Genomic DNA, 26273 nt, shown 5'->3' on the forward strand with positions numbered 1-26273 from the left:
TGCCTGCTGACCAAAGTCAAAAGAGCTCGCACACAAGTCTTTCTAATATTCTAGCACACTGAAAAAAAAATTATACTTTGGATCAACTTAACAAAAAATACTCTAATTTGTTACAGCCAAATGTATTATTTTTCTTAAATTGCGGCATTAACTGGAGCTAAATCATATTTATTTATTTCTGGGAAGGCAAAGCTGGATTTTCAGCTGTAATTATTCCAGTCTTCAGTGTCACATGATCCTTCAGAAATCATTCTAATACTAAATTGGTGCTCAAGAAGTATTATTATCAATGTTGAAAACAGTTGTGCTGCTTAATCCTTTTGTGGTAATCCTGATTTTTGATGAATAGAAAGTTCAGTGAATAGAAAGTGAAAATTTGTATTGTCACTTTTGATCAATTTCTTGCTGAATAAAAAGGAATTGATTACATTGGTTTTAAACTGTATTCTACCTAGTTCAGATAATACTATTACCATGGGACCTTGTCAAAAACAAAACTTGCCCTTACAAAAAAGTAGCATGGTAGCCTATTGAAATTCCTGTATACATTTATATACACATACATATCGTCGCCGAGCTGTTTTCATTCCGCACTGGCATGCGAAAACAGACCAAAACTTGAATATCACACAATATCAAATAGACCGTATTTTCAGCGATGGCTAAAACAGACGCCTCGTAATACGCAATTCTCTGATCAACCCGTCACCACATGAACAAGTTAATAAAGGTGCGCGTGAAAAAGCCATGATTCCACTACAGCGCGCACATGCCTGGAGTGGGTCCGCTGAGCCGTTGTCGTGGAAACGGAGTGACATATTCGCGTAGGCGCCGATGCCTATTGCTCTGCGGACACGTTAGACTACCCCAACTAACCTATACACAACAACTCGTGTAATAACGTACGCGTAAAACTTCATTTCATTCGTAAATAGCAGGAGTTTATTAGGCCTAAAAGCACATTTCCCCCCCCCAAGACCAAGCCATTTGACGGTCTCTCCAGTCGGCTCGTCTGTCAGCGCAGGCACTCGAGCAGATCAGCTCAGCACTGATAAATCTCTATGAAGCGGACGCTGTATCTTCACCGATATGCATCTAATTGCGTTATGTGGTCAATTTATACAATCTAGTGTAAGGCGATAGCGCTGTCTCTCTTTTTTTCCTCTTCGGGTACAGAAAGTCAGCTAAGGTGAGTCAGCAGCCGAGTGACCATCTTCATCCAAAGAAAACCCTTTAGATGTGCTATCTTGCCAACTTATTGCTTATTTACCGTGACCCCCACCCTTTACGCACAATGTCTGTTGCATGCCATGCTATGGTCTTGTTTGATGCCAAGAGCTCATACGCACGAATGATCGTAGCGAACTCCACAGATGCTCATAACGGAAACGGGCATGTCATGGAATAGCAGGGCACTAAACTTATTTCGGCCCTCGACGAATTGAGGAATCTACCCACATACTCGCAAACACACACGCGCGGGCGCGCGCATGCTGTTTTTCACGCATCCGTGATGCTGGAGCAGGTCTCCCGGTCCATTTCTCCGCTAAAACGCTCCACTTACATATCCGTGATGTTTTCCATGTCAGACTCCGGCACCAAGACAGGGAAATCCTCGATCCCTGGTTCTTGATCGATACACGAGATCCTCGAGGCATTGCAAAAGCACGACCCAGGACAAGCCGAGCTGAGCCTCAGCAGCCCGAATAGAAGCCCACACAGCCCCAATCGAGCCATTCCACGAACCCCTGCGGTCATGGCAGGTCTAGCGCGGCGCGTTCAGCGTTGTGAAATGTCTTGTAGTATTTTCAGCAATTCCGAGATGAGACGCCGCTGCTGTGGGATGCGCAAAGACGTTGTGCGCGACGCGAGACTGTCATGGAGTGGCCTTATCTGGTCTCCGTAGAAAGGTGATAACGCAGCGGGGAGATGTTGGCGTGCCAGTATGTTGCGCTATCCGGGCTTCGCTTCTTCCAGACGCGGTGGAGAAACGCGTGGCCGCGGGCTGCGTGTGTCTACGGGCTGCGGCGGTGACGCTGACGCCTCACATCCAGCGCTGGGCAAGAAAACAAGCGAGACGGTGTGCGCGCGTGCGTCTGCGCGCGAGTGAAGAGGCAGCAGCGCGTACCTGCTGCAAGCGCCTATTGATTACCAGCGCATCTCCCTCAGACACCGCTGCTGTAATTACATGTGGAGGGGCACGCTAAAGACGCTCTCGGCGATGCCATATCGGCAATAATTGATCACCTGCGTTGTCAATGGGGCGATCTTTGGGAGATTTATGTTGACAGGGATGTCGAATCATTTGGGAAATGACTTGATCATTTTCAATTGTTTTTTTCATCTGTTTAACCATTCAGTCTGAGCTCGCTGTGTTGCTTTGCCATCGTGCTCTTTTCAACAATGCCACAACTTCATGAATAGCCATTACCGGAGTGTGACGTGCTGTTTGACGCACAAGATGGGCTGCATCTAGAAAAATAATTGCGAAACAAAAATGCCTGGATGTTTTTTTACTGGTGATGCCAGTCTCGCATTCCAATTGCCGTGTAGCCTATGTAAAAGGAGACGAAATGATATTAGTAATAGCCTAATCTATCACTTTAGCGTGTTTACTGAATTATCCGTCTGTTTGAAGGGGCGATGGATTCGGAAAATGCGCCTTCGAGTCTCACATTTGACAGCAATGCTTGCATTTCTACGTCCGTGAGAGAGAGAAGTTAGAGCCCAGCTGCGCTAGATTCCACGCGTTATAAAAACATGTGGATTTTGTTTTTAGCAAGAGTACACTGAAGGGCCTTGGTTCAGGAAATCACTACAGCGCAAGCCAAAAGATGAAGTGAAATGCGACGAACTGTTATATTTTTACCAGGAGGGGGCGACAAAGGCAACATGTTTTATCACGGTCAGCGGGAGCGGGATTGTCGTCTTACCCAAGAGAATATAATAGGCTATATTCCCATTAATAAACAAGCATTTTGATCTTAAAACAAGGAGAACTGTATTAGACAGGATTAGTCCGATCAGTTTGACTGGGGTTTGTATTTTTTTTAACAATACTCTGAACCAAACCAGTGCGATCTGAAAGACATGAGAGGCTGCACCATTATCGACTGTAAATATGTCACTACAAACGGTGATAAAACAAAGTCTCTTTTTATTTATGGTATATGAAGCCAAGCTGTTAAACGCAAGATAAGTCGAGCGCTTCTCAGTTGCTATGACGATAGCCTATAATATAAGCGAATGCTAAGGGGCGGGGCAACAATACTTAGCTGACAGCCCTCTTACCCAATTAGATTCTTAGGTTTTATATCGACAGTCATTTCAACCAATACAGCCGCTCGTTTGAATTCCGGTACAGCCAATCACGAAGCTAAAAATTGCACGTAAACCTACAATGAAATCAAGGTAGAAGAAGGCGCAGATATTTCGGGCGAATATTGGTGTGACGGAAGGGCTGCCTGCAGGTTTGTTCAATATTTTGAGTCGTATTCTACACAGGCACCTCCTTTTGGAACTGTACAGTTATTTCCGGGAGTAATAAATAACAGAAGCGTCGAACGTTAATTAGACTGTTAACTGTTATATGCGTCGGCGTGCTGTAAATTAGCCAGTTAGCTTGCTAAGGTAAGCAATTCTCAAAATGGAGTTTCCTGCTGATCATACGCAACAGTCATCAGATAATCATTTCCCTGTTATCTAACCAAAGCAGAATCTTGCACACCGACGCAAACTGTTATACTAATAAGTATACTAAATGGACTAACCAAACCCTGTGTTGTCATTTTGCTCGCAATAAGAGTGGATCTAGAAAGCAAGCCATTTTGTGCCCATACATCGCAGGTGCAGAAAGATTTCGTTTATATAATGTTTTTTGGACGGGTGTTCTTGTTATAGTACGCAATATTGTTATGTATTTCCTTCGTGAAGTTCAGTAAATGCAGCTGTGTTGTTAGTTAATGAAGGCTTGTACTGTTATGGCAACTGTAACTGTAAGGCTAGCAGGCTAAATGCTACTTGCGCACCATTTTGAAACACTGAGCATTAACACAGCCCTAAACTAAGTGCTTCTAATATATAACCAGTGTGAATATTTCGATATCGTTAGGTCTCATTTTATAATTAAAATACTGACAACTGTGTTTTTGCGGGTAAAATAAATGCACTTTGCATTTGAATGGTTTTGTAATTGTTGAAATATATTTATTTAGAATGTTTTTTATATATTTATATTGCGTTCTTTTATTGTACATCCTGTTTTTGTTCGTATTTTGAATATGAAGGCTTGTACTGTTATGGCAACTGTAACTGTAAGGCTAGCAGGCTAAATGCTACTTGCGCACCATTTTGAAACACTGAGCATTAACACAGCCCTAAACTAAGTGCTTCTAATATATAACCAGTGTGAATATTTCGATATCGTTAGGTCTCGTTTTATAATTAAAATACTGACAACTGTGTTTTTGCGGGTAAAATAAATGCACTTTGCATTTGAATGGTTTTGTAATTGTTGAAATATATTGATTTAGAATGTTTTTTATATATTTATATTGCGTTCTTTTATTGTACATCCTGTTTTTGTTCGTAATTTTTCCTTTCTCTTTGGAGTGTTACAAGCTCTTGGTGCGTAAAGAAGATCTGTAAAGTTACAAAGACTAAAGTCTAAATCCAAAGAGATATTCTTTATAAAAGTTAAGAGTTAACCACGCATACCTAAAATGGCGCATTCTAACACGCCCCCACATATCTACCTCACTATGTGGGAAGATTTGCATAACGCCGCCCAAATGTTCACGCAAAGAAAGAAGGCGTAACTTTTATTCTCGCTGTAGTATTGTTGCCGCTGCCGCCATGCCGTGGAGACACTGTGTGTTTCGTTGTGAAAGCGAAACTACTTTGTTTGGTCTTCCAAAAGAGGACGATATCCGCTTCGTCTGCCTAGAGCTGGTCGCTTAGGGAATAGATCAACTTAGTGGACCGTGGACGAAGCCCGGGGTCGTCACGTGGTTGCCGCTCCTTCGTTGAATCCGCCGGGTGCGCCGTTCTCGACCCCGCCGCCTCATTCTAGCCCGGCCTCAGCTCACGCTAGTTACGCAACACGTAAAAAGACAGTATAAGTCATTATAAGCAGTAATTATGTCCCCACTGGATGCAACAAATGCCTCGTTTGTAATGGGTTTTAATGTTATTGTCTCGTCGTTCCGGCTGGGACACGGCATCAACAGTATAATGAGGGGCGTAACATTTCAGTCACACGCTTGAGGTATTCAGCCAATCACAACACACTGGATAGCTGGCCAATCAGAGCACACCTCGCTTTTTCAGAGGATGAGCTTTGTAAAAATCAACGCGTTTCAAAAAGGCGGGGCATAGAGGAGAAACAATAATGTACAGTATGTGGAAAATAATGTTTTTTAAACTTTAAACCACATAAACGCATTTCATTACACCGAATACACAAAATAATGTTCTTTTTAGCAACATCATATGACCCCTTTAAAGTAATCGCACGCTTAACTTATCAAACAAGAAATATCATCATCGTAAATTAGTATAGTACGGAAATACCGTAGTGCATGAAAATGGTCATATTTAGTATCATAGTATTGTCCTCTAATAATATCACTGTAACATGGTACAGACACAGACTTGTTTGACTCTTTAATATAACGTTTCAGAGTGAACAAGAGAGGATGAAATCTGATAAAAATGTAGGATGGAACCTGATTTTATTCATCTGGAAATGATTGGATTGTGAAAAGTTGTCACTGTATCATTGGTTTTCAGCTGGAGGGTTGCTGGTCTGTTCTGGTAAATAATGATGCCATAAACAAATTATAGATTGATCTAATCATGTGTAGTTTGGTTGGAGGAATAAATAGATTTACCGTCTTACAGTAGATAAGGAAACACTTCCTTTATTTTGTGGTGTCATGATGTCAAAGGCCATTGGTCCAATCAAACTCTCCAGTATACTAGCACATTCATCTCACTTGGTAATATGGCTAATAATAATATAACATTTGCCATGGTCTCTTTTCTGCATCTACATGATGTTAATAATTTTGCTTATTGTTGTAGGTCTTCGTAAATGCAATATGTGTCAGTCCTTGATTTTAAGGATTTGTGTTTACGTTTTGTACAATTCTTATACGGTGTTGGGCTCCGCTCATGAACGCTACTTTATCAGATAAAAATGCCATCTAAACTATTCTGAAGACAGTCGGTTCCCTTCAGAGATACATTCATATAAAACACCCACGACGCTTTTTGATTTTGAAACGTGCAGTGCTCATGTTTATTCAACGAAGTCAAACGCCACAAATAAATCAATGTATGGGAAACACTGGTAATGTATATCGGAAATGTGTTTAAAAATCATATCACCGTTATGGAAAAAAATTATATCGTGATACATATTGATATTGAATTATTGTCCAGCCCTAGTGTTGGGTCACCACCTGAATTCAAACCAATTGAGAATCACTGTGACAGGTGTTTGGAAGTGTTGAGAAATGAGGCCTTGTTTACATCTGCCAAAAATCGATTCTGATATAGAACAAGCTATTACATTTTGATGAACATTTATAAAATGATTTCTTTGGAATAACAAACTTTCTACGTTAAGACCAGGAAAGTGTATTCATTAAGTATAATTTTGATTTCATGTTGACATTAAAAAGGGTGTAGTTTCTGCATTGTTTTAACACTTAAAATGATATGTCTCTTAGAGTTACCCGTCGAGGACAGCCTATTCCAGTTTCACCGCTGGCTGAAGACAATGGAGACAGAAATTGAGCAGCAGGAAGAAGAGACCACTTTCAGTAACACTGACGCTAACGGTAACCAATAGAGTTCAACTGTGTCTGTCCACTTTTTCTGTAACCTTGGTTTTGAAAGTAGTTCACATAAATTTTTTACTAGGGATGTAACGATTAACCGCGAGCCGGTTGAAAATCGATTCAAATATGTGACGATTCAAATCGGTTGAGATGCTAAACAAATCTCGATTCATTTAGGTGTAGGAGTTTATATGAATGCATGTCTGAGGGGAACTTACTGTCTTTAGAAAAGTTTAGATGGTTTTTCTTTTCATCTTGCCTCTGTATAATGCATATTAAAGTTTATAAGTGCAGCGCTGCTTTGTTTACAGCGGAAACCAAGAAAACGCTTTAAGCGCCACCTGCTGGCAGAGAGTGAATCTGCGTCTCGTTCAGCTCGTCTGCTGTTTCTGTTTCATGCAGATATTTTTATTTCACAAAACTGAAGTCAAACCATTTTGTTTTTGCTTCAAATTTCGAAATTATACAATCCAGTTTAGATTAAAAACTGCTCATGTTGCATGTATGCAGCATCTTTGTTTGGATCATGATTTAAATGCAGTGGCTGCCTCTCATTTTAAATGGAAAGAGCACAGACAAAGCCTTAGTTTGTTTATATGAAGATATTTTTTTTATTTGTGTTTCTTATTATTTGATTTGGGGCTTGTTTTAAAATTTCAATGTAGTTTTGTTATTTACATTTACATTAGATTTAAATTTAGTCATTTAGCAGACGCTTTTGTCCAAAGCGACTAACTAATGAGGACAATAGAAGCAATCAAAACCAACAAAAGAGCAATAATTTACAAGTGCTATATTAGTATATTATTATAGTGTTATATTTCAATTTCACAAAGAAATGTGCAGCATTTTGTCCAAGCAATTATAAAAGGACACATTTAATTTATAATTTGTCTTAAATCTCATTTTGTAAAAAAAATAATAATCGTGAAATCAAAATTGTGAATCGAATCAAATTGTGAGTTGAGTGAATCGTTACATCCCTAATTTTTACATGGGGATTTTTTTTTACATCCTTGTTAAAGAGTTATAAATAAAGGCTAGATGGCAACAGACATGTTCTGATGCATTCTGATGGTCTAATAGCTTAAGCTTTCAGATCGACATGATTGTGTTAAATTAGGAAAAAATCCTAAAATAGAAGCATTTTCCCGATTGGGTTGCCTTATACATTACCATATATGTATAAATTTGGATTTTAACATATTATGGTAGAAAGATGGTTATTTTTTTTAAACTGCTTTCTGTAAGTCCTCAAATTTAATGAGAACTTCAGTCACTAGTGCTTGGTTATGTTTTGGATTCCGTAATGGCATTCTCTCAGAACGAGCAGTTTGATAAACAGGAATGTCTTAATTGTTGTTGAGGCTCATGTGCCAGATTTGTGTTCCCTCAGGCAAGCGCCCTGCTGAGGATATGGATGAGGAACAGGCATTCAAACGCTCCCGCAACACAGATGAAATGGTAGAGCTCAGGGTGCTGCTCCAAAGCAAAGTGAGTGAAGCCATACAAATGCACTTTTCATCTCCATTTCTTTGATATAGATTAAATTTTTAGAAGTGTCATTTTATGTTTTCAGAATGCAGGGGCTGTGATTGGAAAGGGAGGCAAGAACATTAAAGCCTTACGCACAGATGTGAGTATTAAGACCATGCTCCGTGCTTATTATGATCCTTTAAGCAAAGTTCTCTAATGGTCTAGTTTTAACGAGACTTCTGACAGCATTTTCAAATCCAACAGTTGTTTTCGTGAGCATTTCAGCTTTGTCAGCAAAAACACGAATCAGTCGGATTTGAAATCACAAATCAAAACTCATGACACCAATCCATCCATTACAATCCTATTAAAATCCTGCGAAGATTTTTCTGCATTTGATCTTGAGGGCAGATCTTCCGTTTTGTAGCTATAGGTTGGCTCATTTGGACAGACAAGCTCTCTGAAATGAGGCTATTTTGTGAGTCTTTGACATTGTGTATTAAAGGGGAAGCACTTCTCGACTTTGTTCTTGAAGGCATTCTCTTTCACTCTCCCCCACTTTGAAAACCCAATTACAGATGTCTTGACTCTTGAGCTGACCCATAGTCCTGTGTGAAGCACTGTTGCCCAGTGGTTCTACATTTAAAAACTGTCTTCAGATCTGTCCAGCCCTGTTTCTTGAGCATTCATTGCATAGTCTCTTCAAAAAAGAAAATTGGACAGTAGATTAATGAGTATAGCCTTGTATTCAATTAAAAATGTATTCCTTCTCCCCCTCTTCCCTCTCCTTTACTTTTTTGTTTTTGGCCACCTTCCTCCGTTGCCCATGTACTGGATCGACTTGCCCCTCCTGCGTTGCCCACCTTGATGTTGGCCCAACCTCCGCCCCTGAACGCCCGCCCGCCCGCCCGCCCACCTGACACCCCGGTTGGCCCCGCCCATAAACGTGCCCCTCCTTAAACGGGCACCTTACTTGACATCATGTGATTGAATGCCCTTGCCCAATGCCAACCTCCACGACCAATGCAGTACAATGCCAGTGTATCAGTCCCAGACAGCAGTGGCCCAGAGCGGTATGTCCCACCAGTTATTGCCTCACTGCCTGATTAGAAAGAGAACACATGTCTTTGATAACCTGCCTTCTTTTTCATTTTAACATTTTCACACATATAGTCCCCCTCCCCTTTTAAGAAACGTGTATTGTTCCATTTGACTTTTTAAATTATTTTTGTATATATTTATATATATATGTCTTCTCTCCGCCCCCAACACCCCCATTAAGTGCCAACCTCCACGACCAATGCAGTACAATGCCAGTGTATCAGTCCCAGACAGCAGTGGCCCAGAGCGGTATGTCCCACCAGTTATTGCCTCACTGCCTGATTAGAAAGAGAACACATGTCTTTGATAACCTGCCTTCTTTTTCATTTTAACATTTTCACACATATAGTCCCCCTCCCCTTTTAAGAAACGTGTATTGTTCCATTTGACTTTTTTCTTAATTTATTTTTGTATATATTTATATATGTTTTCTCTCCTCCCTCAACACCCCATTAAGTCTTTGAATATAATTTGCGAACTTTTTGTGTCGCACAGAATTGTATATAATCAATCACTTCTCAGATGGGGAGAGACCTCACTTATATTAGTCTGTGCTGAATGAAGTGTGTGAATTAGGGGTGGGTGGTATGACAAAAATGTTATTTTGGTGCGAATTAAAATATATATATATATATATATATATATATATATATAAAACCATGCTGCAGTTACAAATTAAAATTACTTTTTATATTTCACTTTTTATGAAACCAAAATATAAGATTATTCATAACATGAATAAGTCTGAAAGCAATAACAGCTGTAACACATGTAAAACCAATATTATAAATACAAATATATGCATTTATACGCACACCTGTGACCACATATCAACTGAATTCAATATTAATGTGAGAAGTTGCATCATTCCTCAGTAACCACAAACAACTAAATGTTGCATTCGTCCCTCTGTATTTTGTAGTGATGCACCTACATTTTAAGCAACCTAAAATATACTGCATGAATAAATGCAATGTGCTAAAGCTACAACAGTTGGCCAGTGTGGACGCACTTTACCATGACCACGTAAAATTTTGTTTACGAAGAACTACGTCTGGTTATTAGGGCTGCACGATTAATCGAAATTAAATCACAAAGGCGATAAATCCGCGATTAGGCATAGGCTGCGATTTCATGCATATCTTTCAGTGAAGCACGGTTCTGTGATCTGCAATAAATCTCCATCTGAAGGCCAGAGGGTGCTCTTGCACGGAAACTCCAAATACGCCCCGCAGAAGAAATCCCTATAGCGGTTGATGAATAAACAGAAGATTTAACTGATTTAATTCATTCAACGTGACTAATAAACACACGACTACGACAATATATGGTTTATCTGAATTTGTCTTATTATAATTTTTATTATAATAATGCAATGCTAATCGACATAGCCTTTATCACTGCTTAGAATATTATGAAATATGTTGCGTGCCTTCTGTGTAAGAAGCCACATCATCTCACAGAAGGATTTATTTCAAACACTCGGCTGACATTATGAAGTGAGTTTGGAGTAAAAGCATGTTATTAAATGTGGTATTTTCACAAGCTTTCAGATAGAGCAGCATTTACTACACAGAGCCGTAGTTCACTGACAAGCTACGCAAACAGCTTTCATAATCGCAGAACTATTTCTTCGATTTCATAATTGCGCGATTATATCGTCTGCGATTATGAACGCGATTCTGCGTAGCTTGTCAGTGAACTACGGGTCTGTGTAGGAAATGCTGCTCCATCTGAAAGCACGTGCTGGAGATTTACTACTAACCACAGAACTAATCACTTTACTGACGAGATACGCATGACAATCGCATTCAATTAATCGTGCAGCCCTACTGGTTATTATTTATTATAAAGAGTTCAATTTCCCAAATTTAATTACAGGAACTTTATTTTCAGTTATTGTCTAAATCAAAACTTTAATTTCAGGTTTAATTTAATTTGACCAAATATTTTGGTGCATCACTAGTATTTTTGTATACTCCTTGCAGTAGCTTGAAACAGTTTATTTCACATTAACACAATCAAATATATATGAAGTAAAACTGCTAAATATCTCATCATATATAATCATACTGCCCAGTCCTAGTTTAGATGATTATTTTCATTTGTTGAAACTGACGGTGAATTGTGGAGAAGGCCATCTCTTTTCGCTCTGTCCTTGTTGACCCCCCCAACCCCTGAGCCCCCCTCCCTCACTGTTCCCAACATCACTGTCCATGATTCTGAGTTTGCGCCGTACCGCAGCCCTCTCTGTCACTCATCACTGTTGTCTTTGATTTTTCTCTGGTGCTGCATTTCCTTCCCTTTGTTTTTTTTTTTCTTTCCCTTTTAGCCCACATACGTTCAGGCTCTTTATCTGCAAATAAATCTATCATTCTTCCCTTCGCCTCGTTCTTTTGCTTTTTCTGTTAGTTTTTGGTTTGGTTTCTCTCGTCGTTGAGAGAATGTACGTGCTGATGGCACCATAGAGTGATTTTGCAAGATACTTTTTATTTAAATTTTTTTTTCTCCCCCAAATATTCTGGTGGTGGGATAGTGGTAAGCAGGCCTGTCTTGATCTCTCTCATTCTCTCTTGGCTCGTGTAGCCATACAGTGCCTTTTCAGTCTCAGCCCTCCCCGCTGTTGCCCATCTCTTCAAGGCCTGTATTAATTGAATGTGCGAGAACTGAGTGCATGTCAATTGCCCGTATCTCAGTCCAGTGTTGGAAGACTTAAAACATGTGTTCAGCAGTCCTCTTTTAAATTTACTTTCTTTTGATTCAAAGTCTTATTTTCCCCTTCTTCATTGCTTTGTGGTATGCAGTAGGGCTCAGGATCTAAAGTTTTGTATCCATTTGTTTTGCTTTTGTCTTTCATTTGGCTTGATGTGCTGCTACAGTATCCTGAGTGTGAGTGCAGATATAGAGACTATTGGTGAGATTCTGCTGAAGATCATCCCTACCCTGGAGGAGGTGAGCATATAAAACCCAGTATTTGAAAGCCTTCAAAGGGGTCATCGGATGCTACATACACTTTTACAAGTAGTTTGAACTGAAATGTGTGTTGGCTGTGTGCGTACACAACCACCCTATAATGATAAAAATCCACCCAGTGTTTTTTTTTTTTTTTAATCTACTAAAATCTTTACCCCTTTCTCAAATCGAGCTGATCTCAGATGCCTGTCTGTGTGACGTCACAAAAACGGGCCCCTCCCACGATAGTTTGATTGACAGTAGCGTTTCAGCACAGACTGGACTGGCGTCTTACCTCAGACCAGCCCTGAGTGAGCTGTCATCAGTCCGCCATTGTTTCACCGCCGGAGCAGACGTAGACAAGAATGACTCCTAAGCGATTGAGATGTTCTGTTGTTGGACGTAATAATGAACATAGCAGTCGTCATTTACTCCCAACATCTGAGCCACTGAAGCGACAGTGGATTACGTTTTTTTTTTTTTGAAGGGAATGCATCCCCGATCTGCCTAAATGCATCTATGTTCGCTCGAATTATTCGTGATCCAGCTTCAACTTCAGAAGAAGTGAGTATACGTTTTTTTTTAATGAATCTTTGCAAATCGCCTTTCCTAATAATGTGCTAATTAGCAAGTTTCATGATGAATAAGTAAACGGTCCCTCAGAGAGTGGCTCGGAAGAGAGGGGCGGGGTCAGCAGAGCTCATTAACATGTAAAGGAAAATGCTACAAAACGACTCGCTCTGAAAAGAGCTGTTTTTGACAGGGTAAAAAAGGTGTTTTTTACACTACCATTGAGAAATTTTAACCAAACTATGTTACAGACTTTTCATTAAGACCCTAAAGAATCATATCAACTTGTGGAAAATGGGCATCCGATGACCCCTTTAAAGACATCATTAAATCAACATTAGTGTTTTGTGCACATATTTGTTTCAAATGCATATGATTTGGAGATTTTCAGTCAATAACAACTTCAATTTTCTATAAGACTTTGTACACTGTTCTATTCAAATTAATGTAAAGCTATACTGTAGTCTTTTTTTGATTGATTACAAAAAAAAGCTTTTTTTAGTAATTAAGTGTTTGTAATAATTTGATATTACATAGCAAAAGTACATTAAATTTATCAGAAGTGACAAGGACATTGATACAAAATTTCTATTTCAGATAAAAGCTGCTGTTAATATTTTTTTGAATCCTGAAAAAAAAGTATCATAGTTTTCTAAAAGTAATCGGCAGCACAACTGTTTTGAATGTTGATGATAAGAAATGTTCTTTGAGCACCAAGTCAGCATAATAGAGTGACATCTGAAGGATTTATTTTGAAGTAGTGGCTGCTGAAAATTCAGCTTTGCCGTCACAGGAATAAATAAAACTCTATAATCCTGTTTTATTGTATTTTTAATAAAATAAATGCAGTCTTGGTGAGCATAAAATACTTCTTTTAAAACATTTTGAAAATGTAGAATGCTTAAATTAAAAATGTAAAAACCTTTTGATCAGTAGCATATGTATGCATTTTCATGAAGATGTGGATGTGACAAAAAGTCTATTGGTTTCCATGTGTCCTTAAATGTTCCTTTACTCTGTATGTTTGGCAGTATCAGCACTACAGTGGGACTGACTTTGACTGTGAGCTGCGCCTGCTGATTCATCAGAGTTTGGCCGGAGGCATTATCGGAGTCAAAGGTGCCAAGATCAAGGAACTGAGGGAGGTAAGCACAGTACTAAAAATACCACATATCGTAAAATAGAGTTAGTAACAAGGTGGCTTAAAATTTACAAAAAAAAAAACATGTATATCCCTGACAATGAAAAATTGGTTCATTCATTTTTAAGAATACCCAGACTACAATCAAGCTCTTCCAGGAATGTTGCCCCCACTCCACTGACCGTGTAGTGCTAGTCGGGGGTAAACCTGAGCATGTGGTTGAGTGCATCAAGGTCATTCTAGAGCTAATTTCAGAGGTGAGATGATAACATACTGACAGTTTCTTCTCATTAGACATTGTAGCAAAATCCAAAAGTTTCTTCTTGGTTGGTAAATAAAGCTTATATTTGTCCTGCATTATCTTTAGGCTCCCATTAAAGGTCGAGCCCAACCATATGACCCAAACTTTTATGATGAGACCTATGATTATGGCGGCTTCACCATGATGTATGAAGATAGAGGGCGACGGCCTATGGGTGGGTTCCCAATGCGAAGCAGAGGAGGATTCGATCGCATGCCTCCTGGCCGTGGAGGTCGTCCCATGCCTCCATCCAGACGGGATTATGATGATATGAGCCCTCGTCGTGGACCACCGCCACCCCTACCAGGCAGAGGAGGACGTGGGAGCAGTAGGGCCCGAAATCTGCCTCTGCCTCCACCACCACCACCTAGAGGAGGGTAAGAGAATGTAGCAGTGATTTCCTCAACCTGCAGTAACCTAGTTTTTCAATAAGGGCATCAATAAATAATAACTGTAATAAAATCAAATAAAATTAGATGTAAATGTGTTTAAAAAAAAATTTTTTTAATAAGTGTTGCAATCAGGTGCCTTTTATTATCTTTTCCACAGCTGTTTGTGTTTTAATTGTGAGGAATTGTTGAATGATGTGAGGGAATCAATGCAGTTCTTAGGAGTTCACTGGCCAATCTGTCATATCTTGTATATTATGCATTATACCAGCATAGAACTACATTTGTGTTCGTGGGAAAGGAATAACTGATTACATTACATTTTGTTTCCAGAGGTGATCGATTTTCCCACCAGAGCTATCACAGCAATATGGATGACAGACCAAAGTAAGTAATCGGAAAAGCTGTAGATTTAACTGACCTACGCCCTAGTCGCACTAGGAGCAAAACAAAAATGAGCAGCAAAACGTCACAAAGAGTGTGAAATGAATACCAGTTAACCTGAAATATTTATTGGCACACTACACCTTTCCAAACCAAGATAAAAGGAGAAAGCAAATTAATTTGACTACTAACAGGACTCAAGATGGGTTTATGTGTGTCCTAAAAGCTGTTACATTTATTGGTCAAATAGAAAACAAAATTGACATACATCATGTTGATAAATCTTTCTGTAAAAATACATTTTCAATTTAAAGTCTTTTTCACCGTGAATATAAATGACTAGTAGGGCCCTATGAAATCAGTTTTATTTTTTTCCAAATTCCGTTTATTTTTTTTAGTTTTTTTAGTTTAATAAAGCAGTAAGCCTCTGCTTCGCATCGTGCCTAACAACGCCCCTTAGCTGTTATAAATTCACTGTAAACCACAGCTTCTCGGGGCTTATTGCTTTTATAAAACGGTTATTCCATATACGTAGTAAGGTTTCACAAAATAAAACCGAACAAATAAAATATTAATAAAAACAGTATTCTTCCACCAAACAATGTAGTTCCTCTGAAACAGTTGTGATTGCAATAAAGTGGTTGCCAAGCAACACACAAAGTAAACAGGTGTATGTTTGTAGAGTAATTTACAAAAGCTTTGAACGTGGCTCAACCAATCAGAATCAAGGACCGAAACGATCTGTTTTATAAATGTTTCTAGACTCTGCTTTAATGGTTAAATTAAATTGTATTCATCAAAAAGCATGTCTTTATTGTTTGAAATCATGAAACTTACAATATTAAACTGCAATTTATTAAAAGTTGAACAAAAATAGCATTTTTAAGGCCCTATGATTTTTTTGTTTTCTTCTAAAATTCTGTTTTATTTTGACCAAATCCTGTTTTCCATTAATTAAATAATGGGCATATGAAATATATTTTGTAATCAGTTCAGTTAAAATTTGCAATCAAATGATAAATATTTATCCATTTTATCTAATTTCTGTTTTATTTCTAGTTTGTCTGTTGGTAGGCCACTCAGGATGTTGGGTTTTTCAGAGCTTTCAGAAGCGTGCCCATTATGAGCACATCAAATTAAGCATGTCTCTCTTCCTGTAAGCAGTGACCGAAGGGGGCGACCTGGAGACCGCTACGAGAGCATGGTGAGCATAAATCAACATCTGAATATGAATTTGTAGTTCTGCAGCATATATTGAGATTCATCATTTGATGGTCATCTATCATTGTGAAGGATAGAGAATTTTTTTTTCTTCCATTAATGGGCACTTTCAGAAAAAAAGTGGAATGGCTAGTTCTTTCTCTCTGAAGTGACAGTGTAATAGATGCATATGTGGAGCTCTTATGCCTAGTGCACTGGTTTGGCCTGCTGTTGCTTGGCAACAGATTTTTGAATCACTTGTTGCCTTGGTTACCGAGGAGCAGTTAAATACTAGGTGAAAGCCATCATAAGCTGTGTCTCATTTAGAAGGCTGCGCCCTCCGGAGGTCGCATTCGAAGGCTGCATACGTCATCGAGGCTGTCTCATTTCAGAAAAGCAAGTAGGACACTCCGAATGCGATCTTCGAATGCGACCACAGGAATTCGGAGGATGCATGAGGTGTATCCTTCGCTGCTACAGATAACCCACAATTCTTTGCGTCGCCGCAAATTAATTTGAAAAATGCCGGCGCCGGCAGATGTAATGTACACACAAGCGCAGATGTGGTGTTTACAACTTACCTTAAATTGCCTCGGTAAAAACAGATAAACTTTGTTTTTAATAACCTCCTCCTTTTTTTTCTCTAATAGATGCCTGCTGTATGTATGCTGCAGCTCCTCAAACATTGAACAAAATAAAACAAGTAAAAGCATTTTTTTTTTAAATTACTTTCCAAATTTAGAAATAATTTTCCTTCATTTAAGTAGTGTGAGTGCAACAATGCTCTAAATGTGTTGGCATAGCAGCGTGATACTTCCGGTTTCCTTTTCCGCCTGTCCTACGAAGGCCGTCTCGTTTAATTCTAGGTTGAGGACACTTCGTATATGCATCCTCCAGAGGATTCGACCTCCGGAGGGTGCAGCCTTCTAAATGAGACACAGCTACACTCGCCAATGAACTTTGGGCTTTGCTGCTCTGAGTGAGTTGAGAGTTCTGGAAGATGCCAAGCCTCACAGTATCCACATAGAGTATCAGCACATGCATGTCGAATTCAACGCTAAAATCTGAATACAAGCCGCTGTAAAACAGCCAGTGTGTTCAGCTGAGCTCAGTCTCATAACATATCCAGGCCACGTTTCTTTCAAAAGAAAAAAAATTTATATCAATGATGCAATTCATTTTTATAGAATAAATGTTAGTTTATTTCTTTCAAATATTTTATATTTTGCATTTAAAAATGTAAAAAATTAAAATAGAAATAAAAAGGCTGTTTTGGCATTCTTGCAAATTCATGACAAATTAATCCGTTTTCGTCTTCTGATTCCTGATACCATAATGTTTGCTCCTTCCAATTCCAATGGAAATTTAAATATTGTGCATTTTTATGAATGAGATTACAATAATAAAAAATGGGATAAATGTCTAATTGACAAAAATGTCAATGCAAATAAAAATGTTTTTGTCATTCCAGAGTTTTTAATAATCAGTATGCTTAGAACCCAGGCATTACAATGGTTTTACAGTGGTTTAGGAATGTTAGGTGTGTGGCAAAGCAGTGACCTAAAACCCATTTAACCGTGGTAAAAATCACTGTATTGCATGACCTCGAGCGGTTTATTGCTTTCATTTTAAATAGACGTGTCCGATTGAAAGCTTAAAGAATCCGCGACCCATGTAGAATGTGCTTTGAGTTTACGCTTATGCTCTCTGAATTGACTCAATTTTTTTTCTCTCCACCACAGAGTGGAGGTGGATATGGTGAGTGTTCTTCAGCTGCACACATACACACTAGCTCAAGGTTACCTCCAGCCAAACGGAGCACTGCAGTCCTCAATAGTGTAGCGTTCCTGCTTTTCTCTCTCTCCTTATCCTTTACTGTCATAGCCCTGATATCTTGATCACTTTTTTCATCTTCTTTTTCTTTTCTTGTTTCATCTGAAGACAATAATGCTTCTTGGGAGCCCTTCCAATCTGGTGAGTGTGTCAGATATTGTGAAAATGGATTATGGATTGTATATATTAATACTGCTTGAATAAGAGTGTGAATGAGAGGCCTACATATAGGCATTGGCTGACTCACAGTAAGATGTTTGTTTCATCAGGTGGTCGAGGTTCTTACAGTGACATTGGTGGGCCTGTTATTACAACACAAGTGACTATCCCTAAAGATGTGAGTGCAAAATGACACAACATTTGCAAAAATAGAAAATCACAAGGTTTTTGTAGTTTGTGTTTTAGTTCTGTTTTAAAATTATTTTAATATTCACTTCTGAATTTTATTTGGTGGTGCAGATAATGAGTGACTTGAAACAGTGGGATTGGGAAATTACCTGATTTAAACTCCGTTTGCCCACACCTAAGCAGCAGTGTTACTTTAGTATTATTTATATTCTATTACCATATTTTTTTCAATGTAATTAGGTATTATTTTTATGTTTTCAGTTATTTTTTTTATTTATATTTGCTTTAATTTACTGTTTGTCATTTTAACTTTTTTCTAATTTTCATTTAAATGTAAGTGTACTTATTTTTTTTTTTTTCAATTAATATTTATATTTTATTTGATCTCAGCTTGATTGTAATTCTGCTAAGCACCACTGTGCGATACAGTGTTTTACTGCAATTGATTGAGTTGGTTCAGCAGAACAATAGTTTGGTCCTCTTGTTCATTTAGTTTGTTTGTAGCATACACATAAAAACCATAGTTTGGGTACTTTGGGCTTTAGCCGAAAGATTTATTTTTTATGTAAGCAAAGTGGACAATTTAACTGAAATATACTCAGATCAGTCTGAATCAAATCAAAATCAAACTGAGAGCTTCTGAAACAGAATTAATCTGAATTTGGAAATCTGTTTGGATACCTGATTTTGACATAACTATGTATTTTTGTTGTTTGAGTTAGTATTTCATTCACTGTTTTTAGTTTAGTTTTAGTGGAATGGGAGACATTTACTTCATGTTTTGTTTTAGCTGGCCGGCTCTATCATTGGCAAAGGTGGCCAGAGGATCAAGCAGATCCGTCATGAGTCGGGAGCATCTATTAAAATCGACGAGCCTCTGGAGGGCTCAGAGGACAGGATCATTACCATCACAGGCACACAGGACCAGATTCAGAATGCCCAGTATCTGCTACAGAACAGGTGAGCCTATCGCCTATTCCAGCACTTTACCACAACCCCATCCTGACACCTAACCTTCATGTGTTTTAATCAGGTGCGACAGTAGGGCTGAACGATTAATTGCATTTGCGATAATATCGCGATATGAACAATTTTGATTTTTCAATCGCAGAGGCTGCGATTACACGGTCACGTGACACGAGAGAGTAAAGAGGTTTGTTCGACTTGAAGATCAGATCGGTGTAGCCTTTGACATCAAAGTACGGCGAGCGAGAGAAAGCATAAAGAAACGTCTGCGCTGTCTTATAGCTCTCGCAGTACTTTGATGACACACACCCATCGGTCTAAGCAGCGCTGCTTCAAGTCGAGCGCGGGCCATCAGCAGAAAAAGAAAAGAAATAAGTAAACAGCCAAAGGACGTAACTTAGAATGGGAGATGGATCAGTTTGTGAAAGGGAAGAGAAAAGCCATAGATGAAGTCGCACAGACCCAGGCAGGTGATGGTCATTTAAAAGCTAAATGCAGAATATATGACGAGGCATATCTTGCTCTCGGCTTCACTCACCGGGTCTATACCGGACACCACAGTTGTCGCGTCGCGAACATGTTTAGTGAAATTATTTGGTGGTCTGAGGGGGGCGCAACCAAAAAAGTTTGAGAACCACTGGTCTAAAGTTAACAGACAGTGTTTAAAAAGTGCAGTGCACATGTTTACATATGTTTATTACAGTGACTTTGAATTACCTAAAGTAGTGTGGTAAAGCAACAGACTTGTTTTTATATTTCTGCAATCTACTTTAGTTTGTGTGATTTGTTACTGACTTTCATATTAATGTTTACACCAGGCTTATTTGTCAGTGCTTTATGTTGTCATAATTATTACATGCTTACAAGGTTGGAAGTTCAACAAATCAGTCAATGTACTGTGATTGTAGTTGTTAAATAAAAATGTCATTCATATCAATTCATGCATCACCTAATTTCATCGTAACATATAGGCCTGGCCTACAGAAAAGAACATTTATGTTTAATCTATCTAATAGTGTGTTGGCCATACTATACAATGATTTATAGCTTGTCTTTGTTGAATAATACAGAACATAAAGAGCTTTAAAAAAAATAATTGCATATTAAATCGCAATCGCAATATTGGTAAAAAAGAAACGCAATTAGATTGTTTTCCAAAATCGTTCAGCCCTATGCGACAGCTTTCCAATTTTGGACCAGTGAGATTCAGTGTGGGCTCTGAATTCACTTAATTACAGTTCCTTAATAGTTTCATTTAACAATCCTTATAGAACCAATTCTGAGTAAGAATCTCTAATACCAATGCTAGTTAGGACCGAAAAAAAAGATGATATTTACCTACTTTGTTGTCATACCTGGTTTGAACACAAGGTTACACTTAACCAAAAAAAATCACAGCTTCCTGAGTATATTAAGTCATGGTGAAAGTTATGGTGAAAATACAGGTGCTAAACTGCTAATTCCAACTGCCTGTCTTTCTTTGCTTACTATTTGGAACTAAAATGTATTTTCAGTAGTTCTTCACACTTTCTTTATGCTTCATATACATTTGACTGCCGTTTCATGCACTTCTTTTTGCCTGACCTAACAGCTTCCAACTTCAGGGGGAGTTTCCTATTTTTTTCTTTTTGTGAAATGTGTACAGAAGGGTTTGTTATATTAGTTCCATTTGGGATCAAATCCAAATATAATTTACCAAGGGGCAAATGAGTGGGACCCAGAAGAATGGAGTGAACGCTGGCTTGCTTCTGTGTGGAAGACTTGTGATTTTGTTGTTGTTAGTTAGATGAAGTGACAACAAATCACGGTCTGCCCTACAGCACAGGCCCAGCATCATCTGCCCCCACCCTCAAACACATTTCACTCATCCTAACTGAAGAGGCCTACTCTGACTAACATCTGAACTCACTTCTGACCATGTCACTGCTGGCTTATACTCTGTTTGAACTCAAGCTGATTTGATAGCATGGGTAAAACCGATCATAAACCAGCTTTTCTACTGTAACATGCTAGTGTGACTGCTTTCTAATGCAAAATGCTAAGCTGTCTCTTGTCTGTACCATGGTATTATGATATCCTCACCTTATTGTTTGGGTATACAGTTAAGTCATGTTGTTAAATTTAAATCATAATTAACCCTATTTACTTTGTGAAGTGGTGTAAATGATTGGTCTTTTTAAGAATGATTCATAGTAGGGCTTTGCGATTAATCGAAATCGAATCGAAATCGCGATTTGAGACGTTGCGATTTCATAATCGCAAAGCCTGTGATGTGGACGCGATATTACTCTGTTCCAAAGCATATGCATGACTGCCAGCCTTGAGTGAGCGCACCTCCGCTCTCCCCAATCAGCACTGCTCTAGCCAACTGCGTAATTACAAAATAAAAAAACGGAAAGCAGGACGGGAGAGAGACGGAGTGGGATTATGGCATCTACTGGGTCAGATCGATAGTTAGGCAAATTAAAACTAAAGAAAACCAGCTCCCTTATCGGTTCTGTTTTCAGTACTGGAGAATAAAAGATACATTCTTAGATGTTTTTGTTAGTACGTGAACGTTATCTTACACATTTTATCTCCCCAACAGATTAATTTGAAATAAGTTTATAATGCATGTTGGTTATTCCCAATTCAGAAGAGCGCACACACAGCCTGTGTCTGTGAATGCTTCTCATACTCGGTCCTCTCTGCCCCACGTGGCGCGAATCCCGCGTCATGGACGAGCCGTTCATGCTTGCCGCACTCACGCAGCCTGTCGTTTATACTCGCACCCGGCTCCGCAAGTCTCCACGAGCGCATCTGGCAGTATGGACGAGGCTTGACGCACGCGCGCAACCTGTGTCGACTCGCGCCCGGCTCCGCGTTTAAAACGAATGTAAATTCAGTCTAACTGCTTGCTAATTTCACTTGGATGAAATGAAACATTCAGCACATTTTCCACTTGTTCTTAAAATCCCAAATACTTAAAATGAATAAATCAGCCTATGTAACATATGTAATACTTTAATAATTGACTTAAGAAATACAGTTCTTTATTTATAAAAAATAAACAAATATTTTCTGTGAAATTAAGTTAATTCTGTAAAAGTAGTTATACCATTATAATCTTGCCTGCTGAAAAAAAAACAATAGAACCCCTCCCAAAACACAATAACAAATGTAATGTATTTCAGGCTATAATAGGAATTTGTTTGGTTTTAATGTAAGCTATAATGGTGTCTATTTGATGGATTATATTGGTGGGTTGTAATCTGGCAGATGGCAACCAATAGAACAACAGTAATTCCTATTGGAATAATGCCCAAAACAACAAGGAATTTTGTAATGGTTTAATGGAAACTATAAGAATCTCTGTGATGGTTTATATTGTTTTTTTTTCAGCAGGGTAATGATACCCATACTGTGCTGCACATTATTGACAATATTGAGCTGAAGCTTGACTTTGCAAATTTAAAATCGCAAATCAAATCGCAATATGTAAAAAAAAATCGCAATTTGATATTTTCCCCCAAATCGCACAGCCCTAATCAATAGTTGCACATTCATAGTTGGACAGTGTAACTGATGATATGTATCGCAATAGTAATTTGTGCTGGAAATAAGGTTGTTACAATACCACAATTTTATATACTATTGAAATGTCATAATTCTCTGAACAAATTTTCATATCACAGTAAAGTTCTCTAGCTTATTAAAGACATGTAAACAATCAATAATAAATTACACTAATTACAAACAAATGGACAAATAAATATATTAGAATAAATATTCAAATAAAATGCTTTTAAGTTTTCCTTGTAGGCCTGTGCTACAACAATACTACAGTAATTTCGTAAAGTAATCAAATATAAAATAAAACTGGATATTCTTCACTGTATGCATTAACGCGCATTGAAGCTTATAAACATATTAAGGCCCTGTCCACACGAACAAGGTTATTTTTAACCTCGCAGCTTTTTCTACTCGGTTTGGCCGTTTGTCCACACGCAAACGCAGCACCAGGTTACTGAAACCGAACATTTTTGAAAACTCCTGCCAGGGTGAAGATTTTCAAAAACTCCAGTTGCAGTGTTATCGTGTAGACAGTGAAACCGGAGATTTTGGCTTGTGACATCGGAGCCTGCGCTGCTATCTCCGCCTACTGGAGACTTTTTCAAGATTCTGATTGGCCAACATGGTTTTACGGTTGAGATTATATCGCCACCTGTTGGCTTGGCATGCTCTTGAGAGCGCTTCATAGAATGCGTTTGTGTTTTCATGAGGACGGAGATTTTTTTAGAAACGGAAGAAGAAAAAACTCAGTTTTTAAAAATACCTGTGTATGTGTGGACATGGCCTAATATTACAGAAGTGATTCCGTTAATAACAGTGAGTGATTTCCTCTTTTAAAGAGATAGTTCACCCAAAAAATTAAAATTTAATGTGTATCTGCTTACCCCCAGGGCATCCAAGATGTAGGTGACTTCGTTTCTTCAGTAGAACACAAACGAAGATTTTTAACTCAAACTGTTGCAGTCTGTCAGTCATATAATGTAAGTGAATGGGAATCACGGCTTTGAGAGTCAAAAAAACATACTCAATCAAATTAAACCCTGCGGCTCGTGACGATACATTGATGTGTAAAGACACAAAACAATCGGTCTGTGCCAGAAACTGAACCGTATTTATGTGATTTTCACCGCAATGTCTGAACTGTCCTGAGTGCATTCTCACCAAAAATACATAATGCACTTATAAGTCTGCGATCTGCCGTAAAGCAAGAAGATGATGTGTCATGCGCCAGCTGTTGTGAACACGCTCAGGACAGTTTGGACAGTGCGGTGAAAATCAGAGGTAAAAAACTATATAAATACTGTTCAGTTTCTTGCACAGACCGATCGTTTTGTGTCTTTGCACATCAATGTATCGTCACGAGCCGCAGGGTTTAATTTGGTTTTGTTTTTGTGATTCTCAAAGCCGTGATTCCCATCCACTTACATTATATGACTGACAGACTGCAACGGTTTGAGTTAAAAGTCTTTGTTTGTGTTCTACTGAAGAAACAAAGTCACCTACATCTTGGATGCCCTGGGGGTAAGCAGATAAACATCAAATTAAAATTTTTGGGTGAACTATCCCTTTAATTGTTTGATTAATGTTAAGGATGTAAACAGCAGCAGTTATTGCTGGCGTCATGTGAGTGTAACCATGAGAGACGATCCAAAATGTTTACCAGCTGTCAAATTTCTGCCATTATTCATATTGAGATACATATTTTTAAAACTGACTTAAGGAAGCTGGGTATAATTAGGCTAGTTTTTTAAATCGGATGCATTTCTTAGGGAGTATACAGTTTAGATTGTAGCTTTTAAGTTAATGCTTTGCTGCTAAAATATCAAAACAAAAGATGAAGAAAAACTATTCAACTGTATTAATCAACTAGTAGGTTTTGAGCTAATACCATATCTAATTTGAGCTTCTTAATTTTACTCTTAAAATAAATAAATAACTAAAGTATAAAATAAAATGGGTTAGTAGTAATGCTATTTCATGTTGACTAATGCCTGTTGCATGCTCTTATGAGTAAACCTCAAATATGCAAATAGTCAGGAAATCAACCTTAAAATGCTCTCATAAATAAATCAACTTGTTGAATTATCTTTTCTACACGGTGTATTATAAACTAGATGTACTCATGCTTTGTTAGTACTGCATTTTCTTTATTATGATACTATATATATATATATATACAGTTTGTTTTGTATTGTTTATTGTAACGGCATGTCCAGATTCGAAATAATTTGGCCGCTGGCTGAACTGTCCCAGCACGATGAGATTTTCTTCTGTGGTCTCAACTGTGTCGTTTCCTCTTTCAGCGTGAAGCAGTACTCTGGTCGGTTCTTCTAGAGGGTGGAGATCCAAGCCAAACTGCCATACCCATTCACTTCAACTTATTTTCAGAGCCTACATTCCTCTGCTTCTTGGGTAGATGTGCTCCCTGCCAGTTCTCCTAACAATATTTTTTAGACAACATATTTGAGGGGAAAGTTTTCTCAAAAGCAAGTGGATCCTCTTATTTCTTTAACATTTTCTTTCTGCACACGATTTTTCCATTATTGATTGTACTGTTTCGTAAGTAGAGGGAGCCCATCTGTGATGTCCGCTGTTGGCCTTACCAGAGCTGCATGCTTCGTCTGTGCAACATGCAGAATGTAATCTTAAGTTGTGGGGGGGCTTTCTTTTTCGTTTTTTTTGCCAATGAATTTATTGTCCCATTATCTTGTCTTCTTGATGATGAGACTTTTTGGGGAAAGTGTAAATATTGAGTTCAGTTCCTTAAAGTTTTAATATCAGTACAGTTTTATTTAAAGGATGAACGTCTATTTTGATTTGATAAATGGGGATATTCAGGGTGGGAAAAAGGATTAATTCCTGAGGGAATTTTTTGTGCTAGTTTTCTCAATCCGATTTTCAGATTCGTAAAACCTCAGAAGATGGATTGACCGTTTATACTCCATTGACATTGGGATCCGTTAAATCTTGCTAGCGCTTGTTTTGTACATCTGTTTGTAAGCATTTTTACCATTTTAGATGGATCTTTCTAGACACCTTTCTCTTCAAAGTTGGGGGGAAATAAAAGCTTCTCTGTACACTGGACTAAATGCATAGCATTTGAGTAAAACTGCTAATGTTACAGTAGCGGGGAAGATGAACGTGCATGAGTTATTTTATTTAATCTGTGTTATTTTAATGTTTTTTGACCTAAAACATAGAGACTCTGATGTTAA

The 26273-nt window shown here is 38.3% G+C and overlaps 2 protein-coding genes across 6 annotated transcripts in view; one reads left to right on the top strand and one right to left on the bottom strand.

Annotated features, from left to right (window-relative positions):
- LOC107600581 (BDNF/NT-3 growth factors receptor-like) overlaps positions 1-2132 on the bottom strand; it is a 38140-nt gene extending 36008 nt beyond the window's left edge. The window contains exon 1 of the mRNA XM_016292512.1: positions 1565-2132. Within this exon, the coding sequence (XP_016147998.1) occupies positions 1565-1758 (194 nt within the window). The 5' untranslated portion in view covers positions 1759-2132. The remainder of the gene's footprint in view (positions 1-1564) is intronic.
- Positions 2133-3399: 1267 nt separating this feature from the next.
- Positions 3400-26135, top strand: LOC107600582 (heterogeneous nuclear ribonucleoprotein K-like). Of its 5 annotated transcripts, none has more exons than XM_016292513.1 (16): positions 3400-3470; positions 6735-6845; positions 8242-8339; positions 8425-8481; positions 9351-9394; positions 12302-12374; positions 13976-14089; positions 14214-14342; positions 14453-14763; positions 15109-15162; positions 16321-16363; positions 18102-18117; positions 18301-18333; positions 18462-18529; positions 19331-19500; positions 25362-26135. In XM_016292513.1, the coding sequence occupies exons 2-16, from the start codon at positions 6785-6787 to the stop codon at positions 25390-25392; spliced, it is 1302 nt and encodes a 433-aa protein (XP_016147999.1). In that variant the 5' UTR covers positions 3400-3470; positions 6735-6784; the 3' UTR covers positions 25393-26135. The 5 variants fall into 5 exon arrangements, with proteins under 5 accessions (XP_016147999.1, XP_016148001.1, XP_016148000.1 ...); XM_016292515.1 differs by having other exon boundaries at positions 16324-16363; XM_016292514.1 differs by lacking the exon at positions 9351-9394 and adding an exon at positions 9628-9671.
- Positions 26136-26273: the final 138 nt, after the last annotated feature.

This window comes from Sinocyclocheilus grahami, unplaced genomic scaffold, assembly GCF_001515645.1.
Source record: "Sinocyclocheilus grahami isolate Dianchi unplaced genomic scaffold, SAMN03320097.WGS_v1.1 scaffold287.1, whole genome shotgun sequence".
NCBI classification, from domain to species: Eukaryota; Metazoa; Chordata; class Actinopteri; order Cypriniformes; family Cyprinidae; genus Sinocyclocheilus; species Sinocyclocheilus grahami.

Bases quoted from the DNA above. Each gene is read 5' to 3' on its own strand.
- LOC107600582 (XM_016292513.1), top strand. From the start codon at position 6,785: ATGGAGACAGAAATTGAGCAGCAGGAAGAAGAGACCACTTTCAGTAAC. The intron at 6,846-8,241 runs GTAACCAATAGA...GTGTTCCCTCAG, and splicing joins CAGTAACACTGACGCTAACG to GCAAGCGCCCTGCTGAGGAT. The intron at 8,482-9,350 runs GTGAGTATTAAG...CGACCAATGCAG, and splicing joins TTAAAGCCTTACGCACAGAT to TACAATGCCAGTGTATCAGT.